Source organism: Aquarana catesbeiana, linkage group LG01, assembly GCF_042186555.1.
Source record: "Aquarana catesbeiana isolate 2022-GZ linkage group LG01, ASM4218655v1, whole genome shotgun sequence".
Taxonomy (NCBI): domain Eukaryota; kingdom Metazoa; phylum Chordata; class Amphibia; order Anura; family Ranidae; genus Aquarana; species Aquarana catesbeiana.
In genome coordinates this window covers 386,019,076-386,039,096 of record NC_133324.1, presented here as the reverse complement: position 1 = coordinate 386,039,096, position 20,021 = coordinate 386,019,076, and the positions used below count along the sequence as shown (strand labels likewise).

At 42.7% G+C, this 20,021-nt stretch overlaps 1 protein-coding gene across 1 annotated transcript in view; it reads left to right on the top strand.

The window, feature by feature from the left end:
* PCSK5 (proprotein convertase subtilisin/kexin type 5) overlaps window positions 1-19,363 on the top strand; it is a 635,867-nt gene extending 616,504 nt beyond the window's left edge. The window contains exons 34-37 of the mRNA XM_073634106.1: window positions 8,433-8,650; window positions 10,913-11,013; window positions 11,195-11,378; window positions 18,283-19,363. Of these exons, the coding sequence (XP_073490207.1) occupies window positions 8,433-8,650; window positions 10,913-11,013; window positions 11,195-11,378; window positions 18,283-18,695 (916 nt within the window). The 3' untranslated portion in view covers window positions 18,696-19,363. The remainder of the gene's footprint in view (window positions 1-8,432; window positions 8,651-10,912; window positions 11,014-11,194; window positions 11,379-18,282) is intronic.
* The last annotated feature ends 658 nt before the right edge of the window (window positions 19,364-20,021 follow it).

Below are 20,021 nucleotides of genomic sequence, written 5' to 3'. Positions count from 1 at the left end.
GACTTGGTCCTCAGAGGTGAATCAACATCCTGGAAGTTGGAGCAATTTGGACCATCTTGCTGGAAGTTTGGCATATATCAACCATCAGGGAGGAACCAGAAATCTTGCTGCTGCAAGTAGATCAGATCCTGTCCAGGGCAGAACTTCAAATTCCCACCTTGTTCGCTGTGTATATCTCGGGTATAAACAATTTGCAGGCAGACTTCCTTAGCTGAAAGCACCTGCACCTGGCTGAGTGGTCCCCACACCCGGAGGTGTTCCAGAACCTATGTCACAGGTGGGGGGAGGAAGATGTGGACCTCCTAGCCTCTACGTTCAACAAACAAACTCAACAGGTTTGCCTCCAGGCACAGGCATCCTGAGCAGTGGATGCTGTAGTATCTACATGATATCTGTACACCCTGATCTATGCCTTTCCTCCCTTAAAACTTTTTCCTTGTTTGCTTCACAGGCTCAAGATTTAATTTATCATAATTGCTTAAAACTGGCCTAGGTGGAAGTGGTATGCCAATGAGATAAGACTCCTGGCAGATGCTCTGTGGGCTCTTTTGTCTTAAGGGTCGATTTACCACCTGTCTTCGCGTTCGCCAGATTTGGCCTGGCTGTTGAAGCCCAAGTTTTGCAAGACAGAGGCATCTCTGAATCTCTGATTCCCACACTGCTAAAAGTTAGGAAGGCTGTTTCCCATAAAATCTATCACCAGATGTGGAAAGCATATTTCACTTGGTGTTAGTATTGGAGCTTCTCCGTGAGATGAATCCTCCCCTTCCTACAGCTGAGCCTGGACCAGCATTTATGTCTCATCACTATCACGGGCCAGGATTCTGCCCTTGCTATTGTGTTTCAGAGACCGTTGGATCCTCACCTACTCATTAAGACCTTTGTACAGGGAGTTTCCTATGTAGCTCCCCCTGTTTATTTCCCTAGGACTCTGTGGGATTTTAATCTGGTTCTCTCTGTGCTTCAAAAGCTGCCATTTTAACACATTAGAGACAATCCATGGTATTCCTTGTAGCCATCCCCTCTGCAGGGTGAGTATCTTAACTTGTGGACTTATTCTGCAAAGAATTCTTTCTGGTTTTGCATAGGTAACAAGGTGGTATTGAGGTCCAAGACTTATTTCTTGCTTAGGGTAGTTTCTGCCTTTTGTCTCAATGAGGATATTGTTCTCCTGTCCCTTTGTCCAGTTCACTGAATTTCCTTCACATTTTCCCCCTCCATTACATTTCCTGGATGTGTTTCGGCCTGCGAGAGTCTCTGAGCCACTGCTTTCTTTCCAGGACTGATTCCTCTTTTGTAATCACAGATGGACCCCATAAGGGTGCTCCAATGTCTAGTTCCAACATCTTTAGGTGTTTCAGGCAGACCATTTTCCAAGTTTTGTGGTCTCAAAGAATGGGTTCCACCCTTTTGTGTCAATGCACACTCTACTAGGGCTTGAGCCTTGGCCTTTTCAGCATCAAAGTACTGTTTTGCAGGTTTGCAGGGCTGCCACCTGGTCTTCTGTTCACACATTTATTAAGTTCTTTCAGATTGATGTTGTGGTCTCATCTAATGCCAGGTTCAGGTATAAGGGCCTCCAAGCAGCTTTTTGAGCTGCAGGGAGTTTTTTGCTGTTTTCTTGGGCCTGTTAGCTTTTGATTCTTGTGCTGCCCACATTTTGAAAGGGAAAGACTTCCAGTGTTCCTAAATGGATAGAAAGAAAGAAAGACTTTTGTGTTTACTATAAAATCATTTTCTTGGAGTCTATTATGGGACACATGTCCCCCCACCATTCTGTGTTCATGATCATGCTCTCTGAATGGATTTGCTACAAAACTGAGGCATGCTGGTAGTAGAGAGGCGTTGTCTTAGGCGGTAGTATAACCCAAAGGGAAAAGGCAGCTGCAAGAAAAATATTTTGGGTAAGTATAAAATTTTTTTTCTTTTTTTTTTTTTTTTTTTTTTTTTGCTGCAAGGCTTTTAAAAAGAAAAAAAAAAGGCAAATGCTTCATGAGAAACAATGTGTCAAGTGACAGAAAATACCCAATCTCAGCAACTGCTTGATAAAAAATAGCATATCCACCTGAAAAAACATTCTACAAAACCAAAGCATTCAGTTTAAAATGGACACAGTGTGACCAATACAGAGAAAGATCTGCCTATGAATAGCTGGCATTGCGCTCCAAAGGTATCTGTAGATATTTGGTGATAAAGATCATATAGACACTAGATTCACAAAAGTGCTTTTTATGCAGTAAAATTCTCTAATTCTGTCAGACATAATGGTACATATTTATTAAAACTGGGGAAAAATAAGAAGGAAAATGTTTCACACTTAATTTTATCGAAAAAGTAAAGAATTCTGATTGGCTACAAAGGGCAATAACTCCACGTTTGTCCCTTTCTTCCTCTAGTTTTAAACAGATCATGCAGTGTTTTTGAAGATGGTCCTTGTTGACAGACACAGGACTCAAAGCCTAGGATATGAACATGCTGGTTTAACAAATACAAAACCTGTGTAGCATACTGGACGCAGGCATATCCCCTCTTCTCTTCCTGGAAGTGGCCCATGGCGTCTATTTTTTTGCCAGGCAAAGGCCCACTATGCCAGAGTACCATGTGGTCATCGGTAAACTATCAGCACTTCCAAGGCTTTTCGGAGGCTGCCAATGCTGAGCTCCCCCTTCGAAAATGCTTGTTCACTGGCTGCTCCAATATATTTAATACTCTCGGAGGTACAGAACTGGAAAAAGTATTCAGATCAGGAGTTTTAATATCACTTTGATTTTGTAAACTGCATGCTTGTTGTGGATGAATCAAAAAGTATTAAAGCCAAAGAGGCAACTACATTCTTTAGAAGGAGGTTGGCATTATTTCTCCCAGACTTTGACAGTGCCCTCTAGACCAGAGATCTCCAAAGTACGGGCCACGAGCCATATCCAGCCCACTAGGCCATTTTAACGGTCCCACAGCTAGAGTCATCAGACTCGCCTCAGGGACGGTCTCTCTGCCAAAGCATTGTCGGCTCGCAAAACCTGTGATGCACACTCACCCCAGGCAGTATGCAGCACAGGTCTCGCAACAACTCCCGACGCTGGGCCTCAACCAATCCCGGTCCTCGGCCTCAACCAATGAGGTATTTCAGTGCAGACCGGCTGCACCTCCCGGCTCCCACCCACTGTTTTAACATGAGTGTAATTCTGCATACAGCATGACTGTGTAACAGCGGGGTGGCAGCCAAGATGAGGAGGTGCAGAAGGTCTGCGCTTGAAGCACAGTGCACAGCGGTAAAGTATGGAGAGACTAATGTGGAGGAAACAAATGTGTGGCATGGGGATGGATTGGCTATGTTGGGGACACAGTTGTGGAAGGTTATGGCATTGAAGGGGAGAAAGTTTGGGGGGGTTTGATGGCTCTGAAGGGGACACAGCTGTGGGGGTTATGGCACTGAAGGGGACACAGTTGTGGAAGGTTATGGCACTGAAGGGGACACAGTTGTGGGGGGTTTTGGCACTGAAGGGTACACAGTTGTGGGGGGGTTATGGCACTGAAGGGGACACAGTTGTGGGGGGTTATGGCACTGAAGGGCACACAGTTGTGGGGGGTTATGGCACTGAAGGGGACACAGTTGTGGGGCGTTATGGCACTGAAGGGGACACAGTTGTGGGGCGTTATGGCACTGAAGGGGACACAGTTAGGGGTTATGGCACTGAAGGGGACACAGTTTGGGGGGTTTGATTGCACTGAAGGGGACAAAGCTGTGGGGGGGGGGGGTTATGCCACTGAAGGGGACACAGTTGTGTGTGTGAGGGGGGTTTATGGCACTGAAGGGGACACAGTTGTATGCATATGTGTGGGGGGGGGCTGGGGTTTATGGCACTGAAGAGGACAGAGTTGTGTGCATGTGGGGGGTTTAGGGCACTGAAGGGGACACAGTTGTGTGTGTGTGTGTGGGGGGTTTATGGCACTGAAGGGGACACACTTGCGAGGAAGTTTGGTGGCTGTGATGAGGACACAGGGATATGTAATGGTCTGAGGGGGACACAAATGGGCAGGGAACATTTTATTGTATTCCGCTGCTGCAGATTTATTTATAAATCATTTTTTTGGCCCGTAAGTATGTGTAAAATTTATGATGTGACCTTCGAAATGAAAAGTTTGGAAATCGCTGCTCTAGACTATGCTGATGCTATCCTTTGTGCTGGAAATTGCCATTATCTCTTGTTGTTGTTTCTAGAATAAAACTCTACTGTTTTTACCTTTTTTCCTTTCTTGTATGTCTTATATCTTCTTGTATACCTATTACATTTACCTTTAAAAGTCTCCCAGAAGCACATGAATAGTTAGAAATCCACCTCAGCTGTATTTATAGAAGGAAATGTCATTGAAGGCCATGCAGAATTTACATTTAGTGAACTTAGTACAACTTTTCCATTGTAGCTGAAGTTTGATAAACAGACCCTGAAAATTCAAATTATTTCCACAGCTTCAGCAAAAGGTGACCCTGTGCTCTGTGATGAAAAAAACGAATTCTTGGAAGTATTACAATATATGTTCATATTGGCTCAGAGATGTCTGATATAGCTCTACGAGTCATTTCTCCTGCGCGTTCAATTATTTTGAAACAGTGCAAATTATTTAATTGAGGAATATTTGAGATAGTTAGATTTACCCAGGATAAAAATACAACGATCCCCTTTACGCATAGGATAGTAGAGGATGTTTTCATCCAAATACAAATATTAACAGTTAACTATTGCAACCAGTCCAGAGCTTACATACATTTCGCAGTATTTTGCCCTAGGATGGTTCAGGCTTACTGACAAATCTTTCTATGCCCAAGCTTTCCAGATATTACTGTAGTTAAATGCTGGAATAAATATATAGATGTAGAAGAGGAGTATGTCAAAAAAATAAATGCAGTTTCCACTTATTGAAATTTGTACTTTTATTATATAAACTCAAAAGTCCCGGTTTGACTTGAACGCCCTCGTATATAATATGCTGTGATGTCCAAAGTAATGGCATTTTCACCTAGGCCTACAAGATTATTATTGTATTATGCTGCTAAACCAGAGTTTTAGATTTTTAAATATTCCCATGATACATATGATTTTGTGTGTTGAGGTGCTAGCTATTAAAGTGTACACCATAAATATGATACACAAATCCACAAAAAATCCACAAAATAAAAAAAAAAACATGACTTCCCGATGACGCCTTCCAGTGCAATGCATTGAGGTCCTTGTAGCGGTGGTATTTCCGGTTTGCGTCACATCCAATCTAGGTGGGACGCAGGTGGAACGCACGCTGGCCCAATGATATGAGGGGTGAGGATTTTAAACAAACCAGGTGATTTATAGTGGGTGCATGGCACAAGGAAATGTGAGTTTACTGGCTTATGTTTTTATGGGAAAAGATTTTAATAAACATACTGCACGATTATTTGGTATTGTTTTTTTCATTTTGGGATATCCCTGCTTGTGACATTGGATGTTTGCTGAGCCCATATCAACAGAAAGGAATTTCATAAAAGTTGTGAGGGTCCTGGTGGCTCAAAGTTATCTGGGTGTCCTCGCTGGTGAAACTGGATGTATGCTGAGTCCATACCAATATAAAGAAATACCATATAAGCTGAGAGGGTCCTGGTGGCCCAAAGCTATCTGGTGAGAGCCCCCCTTACTATAGGTGGTGGTGCGCATTTGTAAAAAGGAGCACTTTCAAGTGTGAAGAGTATGGATCACAAATGAACACGTGGTGACATAAAGAAATTGCATAAAGGACTGTTATTGATGTAATTGATTACAGGACATTTTTTCACTGCCACCAACAGCGTGGAATTGTTTTATTTTCATTCACCTGTGTTTTTTTGTTGATTTTTTTTATGTGGATTTATGTATCAGATTTATGGTGTACACTTTAATAGCTAGCACCTCAACACCCAATCTCATATTTTTTTTGGATTTATATCAAAATTGATGGCAGCTGGTTGATAAGAAATTAGGAGGTATACAGGAGGAGCCATTTCATTTTCTAATTATTCCCATGATTCATACCTTAAATCCCCATGGTGAGTCAGGTTGACAATTTTTTGGTTATGAAAACATGTAATAAATTAGTCTGGAAAGGAAAACTGCATGTTTTCAATTACTTTCAGCCAGTCTGCTTTTCCTGTCTTTTTTTGGTAACTACAAGGTTTCCCCAGCATAACATGGCTTTAAAGAATATGTAAAAATAGTGAAAATAGTAAATGGAGTAGGAGGACAAGGAAGAAATTCTACAACTCCTTCTTGTAAGCTGTCCAAACAGAATTCTCTGCCAGCCATCTGCAAACACAGAGAGAATGCGGCTTCACGGTCCTAAAAAAACCCACAAACATTTCTGAGTTGAGAGAAGAATGCTCAAAAAAGTAAGTCTGTAAAACAACCACTCAGACTACAAACTGGATCGTGAAACCAGCGGCTAAATGCAGCTTCAGCCTTGGAGCTAGAACTCCTGGGATCTGGGGCATGTGTCCTGCATTTTTGGACTGTGTCTTGTCAAGGTCTCACAGATACAGAAGAACAGTACAAGTACTGTAAGACTGTGAGCTCCTTTGAGCTACAGCTAAGCTCCCTAATTAATAAGGTCATGTCACAAAGAAAATACAAAATAATTGCTGAAATTCAGCTTCCATTATCCCTACTGGAAATCACACAATTTCTGCTTGAAAGGCTGCTGAAAATTTGTAACAAAGTGCAGTGATGGATGACATCTTACTGGTTTGGGCAACGAAAAGTAGAAAGTATCATGTAAGTTGAATTTTAGGTAAGGTGTCATCAGTGACAGAAAATATCCATGAGACATGGACCTAAGCAGATACAAAATTGTTCACCTTTGTTTTCTTGTTGGTTGTGTTTTGGTTATTTTCTATTGCTGCTTAAGTGTATGACCTTTTGCAGGATGGAAAATAGCTGCATAATCACCATCTTCAGTAGCTACTCTCGATATTCAGTGCAACTTCTGATCAAAACACAATTATTTGTAGATAAGTAAATAGGCAGTGTAGCCAGCTACTGAAACAAAACTGTAACTATCAAATAATGTGACATAGAAAATAATTACAGGCATCTGTAGCTGATACAAATTTCTGCTGCAAAGTAGGTAATGTGACGCAGCCCAAATGACCCGATTGGACTTAGCGTGTAAAGAACAAACAAATGATAGTTCCTTCCTCTCAGCAACACTGCCATGACCAGTCAGATCTATACCTCAGTAAGTTAAGTCCTCTTTGGTTGTGTAGTGCCCTGCCCTAGGCTGAATAAATGTAGTTTTTAGCTCTGCTGTACTCAGTGGAACAGCAATGTATTTTTCAGGTTTGATCAGTAAACCTGGTGGTTAACTGCTCCTGCCTGCCTCTGGAAAAAGATTCCAGAAATAGAATGGGATAAATCTTGGCAATGAATAATTATCTGACCCCAGCCAATCCCTAGGAGGGGACGCCCAGAAGGTGGCTGTGGAGAAGCTAAATGTTTGGGAAAGCTTCTTCTTCTGGGGCCCCTGGGAGGCAGCCTGTGCTACTGTCGATCTGTTCCTTTTAGGCCTCTGTGTGTGCTTGGCTGACAGCCTAAAAGACATCTGCTGAAATAGACTACCTTATGAATCTGGGCTTGAGGATGACCCCCTTTTACTGAATTTGAGAGCTGTCTCTGGACATGGTAATTGGGGTGTCTGTGCTTTGAGGACTAGACTCCAAGGGTAGCTACAAGGACTGTAGATATGACTGTCTGTCCCCTTTACCTCCAGCAATATTTAAGGCTGCTGATGAAGGATTTTTGCTTGAGAATCTGTACTTCTGTACTTGCTTGCGTTTTTGAATATCCTGCACCCTCACCCCTCTCTCCTGTTCTACTACATTACTACAGTAAATGTACTACAGTACTACATTAAAACTACAAAAAGACACCCCTAGACTGAGCCTGTGTTGTCAATATGCTCTGGAACTGGTATGTGGTCTGGCAGCTTCTGAAGAGGTAAGGGAGACCTGGGGTATTTCCAGCTGCTTCTCCAGGTGTAAGCGCTACAGTTGGAAGCTCAGTTAACTTCAAGCCACACTGATAATCTGAGTGATGCTAAACGTTTGTTCCTCTACTGCTCAAAAGTCCCTATGCTGCTACAGGCAGCAGGTAGGCAAAGAATCACTGCAGGGCACAGATGCCATGCTGGGGTTTTTGACAGATATAGAGAGGTGACCATATCATTTCAGCATACCAGGTAGGGTGTACAAACGCTGTGTGACCTCTGAGATTTTAGGCTGACTTGACATACCAAGTGTATACATTACAGTATGTATGTATGTATGAATGTATCCAGCTGCTTTTTTCAGGTAATCAGCAAATTACTCATACATGTATATTCCTAAATGTTTCTTTTGGCTAATGTTGAATTTATCTTTACCTTTTGGCCCTCAGATATTATGCTGATAACACCACTGCCTCATGTGAGAGATGTCACAGAGTCTGCAAGGAATGTCAGGGACCAAATTCAAATGACTGCATTGCCTGCTTTGATAAATTTTTCCTGATGAGAACTAGCAAACAATGTTATAGCTCGTGTCCTGAATACTACTATGAAGACCGCGCCCAAAAAGTTTGTGAAAGGTGCCACCCAACCTGCAGGACTTGTAGTGGTAAGAGGTGCTTGCTAAACTGCTCAAATACAGAAATGATCAGTGCAAGAAAGCACATTTACCCTGGACTTTCTAGAAAATAATATATAAGAATATATAAAAATGGTGTTTAGGTAGGCAATGTGTTTAAAGTGACTTATATCAAAGGATGTCTTTTCTGGAAAAGCAAGAGACCATCATTTAGAGACAAAGGTCCCGTATTTTATTCACCTAAAGAACTAATTAGACCTATAATTATTCAATGTAAATACAAAACGTTAAATCATAGACAAAGATTAAAACTTATTAATTTCTACCTGAAGAATCACATGAAAGTTTTTTAAAAAATACTCTCCGCTTCTTGTACAATTTTAACCGCTTCGGGACCGCCTACCACATATATACAGCGGCAGGGCAGCCCGGCTGCGCAAAATCACGTACCTGTATGTGATTTGTGCATGAGGTCCGAGGCGTGCTGCCGGCGACCCGTTCTCGCTGTGATTGGACACAGCGGGAGCCTATCAGTGGGTCTGGCAGCTGCGATGGCCGCGGGCTACCAATGATTGTTCTCTGCCATTCTGTGAGGAAGGAAAATGGAGATCTTGTGTGTCAGCATTCCCCCCACAGTTCGAACGTACTCCCTAGGAGCACACTTAACCCTTTGATCGCCCCGATGTTAACCTCTTCCCTGCCAGTGTCATTTATGCAGTGACAGTGCATTATTTTTAGCACCGATCACTGTATTGGTGTCCCTGGTCCCCAAAAAGTGTCACTTAGTGCCAGATGAGTCTGCCACAATGTCGCAGCCCTGCTAAAAATTGCAGATCGCTGCCATTACTAGTAAAAACAATAATAACAAAAATTCCATAAATATATCCAATAGTTGTAGACGCTATAACTTTTCCGCAAACCAATCAATATACGCTTATTGAGATTTTTTTTTACCAAAAATATGTAGCAGAATACTTATTGACCTAAACTGATCAAGAAATTTGAATTTTTACATTTTTTATTCGATATGTTTTATAGCAGAAAGTAAAAAATATTGGGTTTTTTCAAAATTTTTGTTTTTTGTTTATAGCACAAAAAATAAAAACTGCAGAAGTAATCAAATACCACCAAAAGAAAGCTCTATTTGTGGAAAAATAAAAGCACATAAATGTTATTTGGGTACAGCGTCGCACGACTGCCCAATTGTCAGTTAAAGTAATGCTGTGCCATACTGCAAAAAATGGCCTGGTCAGGAAGGGGATAAAACCTTCCAAGGCTGAAGTGGTTAAAAATGACCTATGCTACATTCTTTGTGGCATACTCAGCTGTCAGATTTGATTGCCGATTAGCTTTACAACATTCCTGCTACTCATTTTATCATTACCCTAGCCCACTTTTGTTTTACAATTACTATGGAATGGAGAGGGCGGAACTGTAGCCTCACTTCTCCCTTATCCTAGACCTAGAAGTTACAGTAAGCCAGCACCATTGCTACTTAAATGGATCCTAAAAAGCTTTAAACATTCTAAAAGGCACATTAGAGACTTCCCCTCTATCAGTATAGAACCACCCTCGGTGCAGACCCCCCTCTATCAGTATAAACCTACCCTCAGTGCAGACCCCCCTCTATCAGTATAGACCTATCCTCAGTACAGACCCCCTTCTATGAGTATATACCCCCCTTAGTGAAGACCTCCTCTATCAGTATAGACCCCCCTCAGTGCAATCCCCCCTCTATCAATATAGACCTACCCTCAGTGCAGACCCCCCTCTATCAGTATAGACCTACCCTCAGCACAGACACCCCTCTATGAGTATATACCCCCTTAGTGAAGACCCCCTCTATCAGTATAGACCCCCCTCAGTGCAATCCCCCCTCTATCAGTAAAGACCCACCCTCAGTGTAGACCGTCCTCTATCAGTATAGACCTACCCTCAGTGCAGACCCCCCTCTATCAGTATAGACCTACCCTCAGTGCAGACCCCCTCCATCAGCATAGATCCACCCTCAGTACAGACCCTCCTCTATCAGTATATACCCCCCTTAGTGAAGACCCCCTCTATCAGTATAGACCCCCCTTAGTGCAATCCCCCCTCTATCAGTATAGACCCACCCTTAGTGAAGACCCTCCTCTATCAGTATAGACCCCCCTCAGTGAAGACCCCCCTCTATCAGTATAGACCTACCCTCAGGCCAGTCCCTCCTCTATCAGTATAGACCCACCCTCCATGCAGACCCTATTCTATCAGTATATAAGACTAAATATTAACATTTTTTTTTTTTGGATCCAGGTTCAGGTGCCCTATTGTGCACATCATGTGTGTCAAGTTACCAGCTGCAAGGGGGGATTTGTCACTCTGACTGTTTTGCTGGAGAATACAAGAGTTCACAGGTATGCAAATTTTAGAGATATACAGCTACATTTCTGCAAGGTTGCATGCAACCATGTATGTAGTCTCCACATTTCTTACTCTGAATGCTATGTCAACAGAAGTTCAGTCTGACAACGTCACATCACAATGTAACATCAAAATGATATATTAAAATAATGAATTTTAATCTGCTTTTTGAAGGGACCAGATGTACCATGTGAACAATGCCACGAAAGCTGTGTAGAGTGTAAGGGACCTGGACCAATGAACTGTACTGTGTGCCCAGCAAGCTTTTCACTATATGTGAATGAAGGAAGGTGTGTTCATTGCTGCCATTCTAAGCCTGAAGCCTTCGGTGAATGCTGTGACTGTAGTGAAGTACCAGGTAAGAATAATATCAGAAACGTAGATACATATAGATACATATATATAATATATTTTAAAATAGTAGTAGGCAGTACCTAGTAATATGTAGTGTTCACTCATAGGAAGCCGCTTAGATGGTGGGTATTGTCCTTAAAGTGGAGCTTCACCCAAAAGGGGAACTTCGCCTTTAAGTCCTCTTCCCCCTCCTCTACCTAATTTGGCATGTAATTTTAGGGGGGGGTGGAGCAGGTACCGCTCCCACTTCCACTCCTAGGGTGCATCTAGAATCAACTGGCTTATATGCAGCTACCTAATTGAACACTGGAAGAAAAGAAGGGTACAGGGAAATATTCCTATAGTAACCCTACCACTCTCAGCTACAGTTAGCTTTTGCTAGTGTCCTTAGTTGATGGACCTCTTTTCTTTACTGAGAGAAGTTTACCTTCCTTCTGTGGTGGTTGATCTTTATCTATCTCTCTGAAAGATGATATTCCACCAAGCTGATGCTTATATCATGATTCCTGATGAACCATTAGGGGCAGTTGCTACTACTGCAGCTTCTGGATCAGTTGACTCGCTGCCAGGTCAAAAACAAACACAAATTCCCAGTTCACTTACCAGCTATCCTGCAATGAAAAAAAAAACAATTTGACCCTGCCTAACAGTTCATGTTAAAAACAAGGAGTTCATTCATACACAATTGCAAACATATGTGTAAGCTGCATTGGTCACATTAAGGCACCGCATTGTACTGTGGTCCTAATTCTATAATTCTGAGAGTCTCCCAAATTAGAGCACACATAGCAGTGGATAGATTAAGGGCATGTTTGCCTGGAGGAAGCCCACCCCTGTTTAACTTTATAAGGATGCAGGGAACACTCAGCAAGGGTACAATGGCAGCTGAAAGCATTCAATGTATCCCCACACCAATTCCTCAACTGTACAAACAAATGGCAACCACCCTAACCTATAACTGGCCTTTGCAGCAAGGAGCACATGGAAGGGCAATGCACATAAAAAACAAACAAGAATTCCCAGCCCACTTACCAGCTAGACTGCAACACAACCAAAAAGTTCACATTAAAAACAAGGGGCTTAGTCTGACTGCATATTAAAAAAAATGGGTTTAGTCACACTGGAGATGATTTATAATTTTGAGAGTCTCCCAAATTGGAGCACATATAGCAGAGGATAGATTAAGGGCAGGCTTGCCTGGAGGGAGCCCATAGCTCCTTATAAGTACAGGGATACATAGGACATCCAGCAAAGGGCACAATAGCATCTGAAGATATCCATTGCGTCCCCACACCAGTTCACTGACTGTACAAACAAATGGCAACCAGCCCAACCTATAACTAGCCTTTGCAGCAAGGAGCAAATGGAAGAACAACACACATCAAAAACAAACAAAAATTCCTAGCTTACTTACCAGCTAACCTGCAACAAAACCAAATTGACTCTGTCTAACAGTTCGCATTAAGGGGGTTTAGTCGCACTCTATTGCAAACATATGTACATTGTACTGTGGTCCTAACTCTATAATTCTGAGAGTCTCCCAAATTAGAGCAAAAATAGCAGTGGATGGGTTAAGGACATGTTTGCCTGGAGGAAGCCCACCCCTCCTTAAAGTTATAAGGATGCAGGGGACACTCAGCAAAGGCACAATGGCAGCTGAAAGCATCCAGTGCACCCCCACACCAATTCCCCAACTGTACAAACAAATGGCAACCACCCTAACCTATAACTAGCCTGTGCAGCAAGGAGCACAGATACGATGGCTGCTTTAGCTTTCTTCTTTAGGCTTTCTTTTCATTTGGTGATCCAGCCAGAAACTCTGTTTTTAACAGAACAAGCTGTCCTGCAAATCTATCAATTAAGAGTGTTAAGACAAAACATTTACTGTACCGCTGCAGGGTTGCTTACAATGATCAGCTTTTATTTACCCATGCAAAACTTTTATCTCATTAAAAAAAAAAGCTATAGCTGCTAGTTACTAGTCCCACTCCCCTCCCACCAGAGTGGCCAGGTGAAACCAATGAGCAAAAAGCCTAAAACAAAAACAAAACTAATGCAGCAATCATATTTAGGCACTTGACCTCCAGAAAGTTTTACCCCTTCATGACCAGGGCATTTTTGCTATTCAACGCTTCACTTTTTCCACATTTGTTATGTTACAGCCTTATTCAAAAATTGATTAAATTCATTATTTTCCTCAAAATTCTACAAACAATACCCCATAATGACAACGTGAGAGAAGTTTGTTTGAAAGCTTTACAAATTTATTAAAAATGAAAAATGAAAAAAAATCACATGTACATAAATAAGTATTCACAGCCTTTGCCATGACACAAAAATTGAGCTCAGGTGCATCCTGTTTGCACTGATCATCCTTGAGATGTTTCTACAAATTGATTGGAGTCCACCTGTGGTAAATTTAGTTGATTGGACATGATTTGGAAAGGCACACACCTGTCTATATAAGGTCCAACAGTTATCAGTGCATTTCAGGGCACAAACCAAGTTATGAGGTCCAAGGAATTGTCTATAGACCTCCAAGACAGGATTGTATCGAGGCACAGATCTGGGGAATGGTACAGAAAAATTTCTGCAGCATTGAATGTCCCAATGAGTAGTGGTCTCCATAAGCCGTAAATGGAAGAAGTTTGGAACCACCAGGACTCTTCCTAGAGCGGGCCGCCTTGCCAAACTGAGCAATCGGGGGTGAAGGGCCTTAGTCAAGGAAGTGACCAAGAACCCGATGGTCACTCTGACAGAGCTCCAGCATTTCTTTGTGGAGAAAGGAAAACCTTACAGAAGAACAACCATCTCTGCAGCACTCCACCAATCAGGCCTGTATGGTAGAGTGACCAGACGGAAGTGACCACTCCTCAGTAAAAGGCACATGACAGCCTACCTGGAGTTTGCCAAAAGGTACCTGAAAGACTCTCAGACCATGAGAAACAAAATTCTCTGGTCTGATAAAACAAAGATTGAACTCTTTGGCCTGAATGGCAAGCGTCATGTCTAGGGGAAACCAGGCACCGCTCATCACCTGGCCAATGCCATCCCTACAGTGAAGCATAGTGGAGGCAGCATCATGCTCTGGGGATGTTTTTCAGCAGCAGGAACTGGGAGGCTAGTCTGGGGTGAGGGAAAGATTTATGCAGCAATGTACAGAGACATCCTTGATGAAAAGCTGCTCCAGAGACTCTGGACCTCAGACTGGGATGAAGGTTCATCTTCCAACTGGACAATGACCCTAAGCACACAGCTAAGATAACAAAGGAGTGGCTATGGGACAACTCTGTGAATTCTTAAGTGGCCCAACCAGAGCCCAGACTTGAAACCAACTGAACATCTCTGGAGAGATCTGACAATGGCTGTGCACCGACCCTCTCCATCCAACCTGATAGAGCTTGAGAGGTCCTGCAAAGAAGAATGGGAGAAACTGCCCCCAAAAAAGTTCACTAAGCTTGTAGCATCATACTGAAAAAGACTTGAGGCTGTAATTGGTGCCAAAGGTGCGTCAACAAAGTACTGAGTGAACGCTGTAAATACTTATGTACATGTGATTTTTTTTTTTTTTTTATAAATTTGCAAAGATTTCAAACAAATCTTACATGTTGTCATTATGAGGTATTGTATGTAGAATTCTGAGGAAAATAATGAATTGAATCCGTTTTGGAAAAAGGCTGTAACATAACAAAATGTGGACAAAGTGAAGCACTGTGAATACCTTCCGGATGCACTGTATACTGCTACAGGGTGGCTGTTCTGTGCACAATCACGTATATATATATATATGCAATTCTACACTTCTGCCTGGGGGGAGCGCGCCACTGGCGGCCCGCTTCTGCTGTGATTACTCACAGCAGAAGCCAATCTGCGGGTTCCGGGGAATTGATGTCCACCAGCACTCGCCAAGCTTCGGACAGGGACACATAATGGAGCTCTATGTCAACAAGGCAGAGCTCAGTTCTGACAGGGGGAAAGTGATGGATTTTGTGTCCCTGCAAAGCAGGGAATAAAATACATCACTTCCTTTAGTAAAAGTAGCACATACAGTTTACACAAAAACATTGGCTAGGCACACAGTTAACCCTTTGATCGCCCTAGATGTTTAACCCCTTCCCAGCCAGTGTCAATTAGTACAGTGACAGTGCATATTTTTAAGTGTCAAACATGTCAGCTAGTGTGCGATTGTTCGCCACAATATTGCAGTCCTGCTATAAGTCATTACTAGTATAAAAATAAATACAAAATTCCAGTATATATTCCATAGTTTGTAGAACCTATAACTTTTGTGCAAACCAATCAACATACACTTATTGGGATTTTTTTACCAAAAATATATAGCAGAATACATATTGGCCTAATTATATGAAGAAATTCGATTTTTGCAGTTTATTAGAGTTAGGGCGTTTTTTTTTTAAAGCCCATAAACTCCACTCTGTGTTAGCCTATGTGTCATGCACACATGAACGTTTTTTTGCTTTAATGAGCAGTGGAGTTTATTGGCTTTTTTCTGAACGCCAGAAATTTGCGTTCAAGAGCAGTACTGGAAACGCCAGACACCGGTAAAAGGTGTTAAACGAGGGTTAACGCTGTAAAAAGATCGTTAAGCCTCGTTCAGCGTTTCTCTTCCTCTATTCAAAATCAATGGTTCCCTATGGGAGCCCATTGATTTGAATAGAAGTCGCACCGCAAGTCGGATCATCATGATCTAACTTGCGGTGCGACTTGTGTACTGAGGATGAAGGTGAACCCCGCCACAATGAAAAAAAATTGACGTGGGGTTCCCCCCTCAGACGATACCAAGCCCTTCGGTCTGGTATGGATTTTAAGGGGAACCCCCTTCGCTGAAAAAAACGGCGTGGGGGTCCCCCAAAATCCATACCAGACCCTTATCCGAGCACGCAGCCCAGCCGGGCAGGAAAGGGGGTGGGGACGAGCGAGCGCCCCCCTAACCGTACCAGGCCGCATGTCCTCAACATGGGGGTAGGTGCTTCGGGGCGGGGGGGGCGCTGCGCCCCCCCACCTCAAAGTACCTTGTCCCCATGTTCATGAGGACAAGGGCCTCTTCCCATCAACCCTGGCCGTTGGTTGTCGATGTCTGCGGGCGGGGGGCTTATCGGAATCCAGGAGCCCCCTTTAATAAGGGGGCCCCCAGATCCCGGCCCCCCACCCTATGTGAATGAGTATGGGGTACATTGTACCCCTACCCATTCACCTGGGAAAAGTGTCAAAAATAAAACACACTACACAGGATTTTAAAGTAGTTTATTAGTCATCTCCAGGGGTCTTCTTCCGACTTCGGGGGTCTCTTCCTTCTTCTCCGCACTCTCCGGCCTCTTCTCCCGGTCTCCGGTGTCTTCTCCCACTCTCTAGTTCTTCTACCGGGCTCTTCCGCTATCTTCTGCTCTTTTGCCGCTCTTTTGCTAGCGGTGGCCTGGTCTTCTCCGTCGTCTTCTCCCCTCTGCTCTTCTTCCAATGTTGACACGACGCGCTCTCTCGATATAATGCCAGGTGCGCGTTGCGCAACGACTTATATAGGCATGGGGCGTGGTCACCGGGTGATGTCATCCCGTGACCCCGCCCCCTTATGACATCACCCTCCCATCATGCCCCGGGTGGTGATGCCATAAGGGGGCGGAGGAGCCCGGCAGAAGAATCAGAGAGTGGGAGAAGATGCCGGAGAATGGGAGAAGAGGCCGGAGAGCGCGGAGAAGAAGGAAGAAACCCCCAAAGTTGGAAGAAGACCCCCGAGGCTGACTAATAAACTACTTTAAAAACCTGTGTAGTGTGTTTTATTTTTGACACTTTTCCCAGGTGAATGGGTAGTGCTCGCTCGTCCCCACCCCCTTTCCTGACCGGCCAGGCTGCATGCTCTGATAAGGGTTTGGTATGGATCTTGGGGGGGACCCCCACGCTGTTTTTTCAGCGAAGGGGGTTCCCCTTAAAATCCATACCAGACCGAAGGGCTTGGTATTGTCTGAGGGGGGAACCCCACGTCAATTTCTTTTTCATTGTGGTGGGGTTCCGCAAGTTGGATCATAATGATCTGACTTCTGGTGCAACTTCTATTCAAATAAATGGGCTCCCATAGGGAACCACTGATTTTGAACAGAGGCGGAGAAACGCGGTTAAAAGCTAGCGCCGCTAAACGTGCATTGACGGCAATGCAAAACGCTGATAAGATCCCGTTTTTAAAGCAGCGTTTTCTTGCCAGTAATCCAACGTTCAGAACGTTCGTTTATGAGCTCCAGTGTGCATGGAGCCTATATGTTTTATAGCAGAAAGTAAAAAATATTGTTTTATTTTTGAAAATTGTCTGTCTTTTTTTGTATATAGCTCAAAAAATGCTGTGGTGATCAAAAAGAAAGCTCTGTTTGTGGGGAAAAAAATGACATGACATGAATTTTATTTGGGTACAACGTTGCATAACCACGCAAAAATGGCCTGGTCATGAAGGGGAATAAAATCTTCCGAATGTCAAGTGGTTAACTGGCAATTGCACGGTCATGCAATACTGTATGCAAATGAAATTGTCATCCTTTTTTTCACACAAATAGAGCTTTCTTTTGGTGGTATTTGATCATTACTGGGTTTTTTATGTTTTGTGACATAAAAGAAAAAAGAAAATTTTGAAGAAAAAAATATATATTCTACTTATTATTTTCGATTGTGCCTGCAAGCACTGCCCCGTCGCAGTATATGTCGTGAGTCAGCAGGTGGTTAAGGATTGCAAGCTGCAATATATGACATTTTTGATTTTGGGTTTCTAAGATCATTTAAAAGCAAATGTATTTACTTTATGCAAGAAGCTGTAGCAGTACAGATGGATAATACACATTGCAGTGGAATGAAGCGCTGTCAGTTATCTATTTGTAATAAACCAAGTTATCTTTTCTGTGTTCTTCTAGAGGAATGCAAGTTAATTCCTGGAGTCCTGACAGAGAACAACGGGCACAAGAAGACTGCTTTGTTTCTAGCCACATCTATTCTGCTGGTGCTTAGCACTGGAGCAATCATATTCTTTTGGCGAAGAGCCCGGAGAAAGGCTTCATCTGTTAACAAAAGTGGATATGAAAAGCTGCCAGATCAAACAAAATCCTTCCAATCTTTCAAGAACAACAGAGAAAGTACCTCCAGTTTTCAGCGGGATCACGTGATTGAGTATCATGATCGCGAGGAGGAAGAAGAGGATGATGATGATGAAGATATTGTTTACATGGGTCAAGATGGGACAGTGTATCGAAAGTTTAAATATGGACTATTAGAAGATGATGACGATGAGGATTTAGAATACGATGATGAAAGCTATTCCTTTAGATAATTATTTAAAACACTCCTTTTTTTGCTATGGTTAAAAATAAAAATTGTAGCACTGGATGCGTGTAGAGTCTCAGGGGTCTCAAACTGGCGGCCCTCCAGCTGTTGCGAAACTAAAAGTCCCATCATGCCTCTGCCTGTGGGAGTCATGCTTGTAACTGCCAGCCTTGCAATGCCTCATGGGACTTGTAGTTTTGCAACAACTGGAGGGCCACCAGTTTGAGAAACCTGGTGTAGACTGTAAGCAGATGAAAAATAGGGTTGGTACCCCAAGCACCAAACACTTGCTTACATTTTACAGCCAGATTAATGGAACCTGGTTGCTATGGGTAACACCTTGACTTTCATAAACAAGTCTGTGACACAATCTCATTTCACATTTTCAATAAATGATATCAATGCAGCTTCAGATGGTGCCGTTTGTCCTTACTCTGTGTAAGGAGACTTGTTTTTATGTGATCTGCTTAGTACTCCCAAACTGATTATGTGTGAAATATTACTAAAAATGCTGCTTTCAGCAGAGTATACAATTATTATTTAAAATAAATGAATTAATTGAAAAAAGAAGCAGATCATCATCCTGAATACAAGCTTTATTTGTCTGTTAACTAAAGCACTATGCTATTACATGTAAACAGATGTACAGTCATGTTAAAAAAATAAGTATACCATATGAAAATTGTTGACTTTTGTTTTTTTTTTTTTAATAGGCAAACAGACCTTTATTCAAACAAAGCCTACAGATAAATGTGACATACTCGGATAAGAACACAATAAGGCCGCATGCACACTGGGTGGCAAAAACACCACTTTTAAGGGTGTTTGACTTTTTTTGTCAGCCTCTAAACACCCCTCTATGTTAGCCTATAAGGTTGATTTACTAAAGGCAAATCCACTCTGCACTACCAGTGCACTTGGAAATGCAGTCGCTGTAGATCTCAGAGGAAGCTCTGCTGATTTTATCATCCAATCATGTACAAGCAAAAATACTGTTTTTTATTTTCCTTGCACGTCCCCCTCAGATCTACAGTGACTGCACTTCCAAGTGCAGTTCCAAGTGCACAGTCGATTTGCCTTTAGTAAATAACCCCCACTGTGTCCTTGTACATGTAGGCGTTTACAGGCATTTACAAGCAGGAGCATTTAGAGGCCAAAAAAGAAAACCCCAGGACCAGCGTGTTTAGGAGAGGAGCATTTTTCCCGCCATATCTAAACTCATGTAAACACTAGAAGCATTTAGAGCTTGCGTTCATTCCGTCCAATGGCCAGAATAAATTCATATTCTGGCCAATGGAATGAATGAAAGACCATATGCTTGATGCGCCATTGC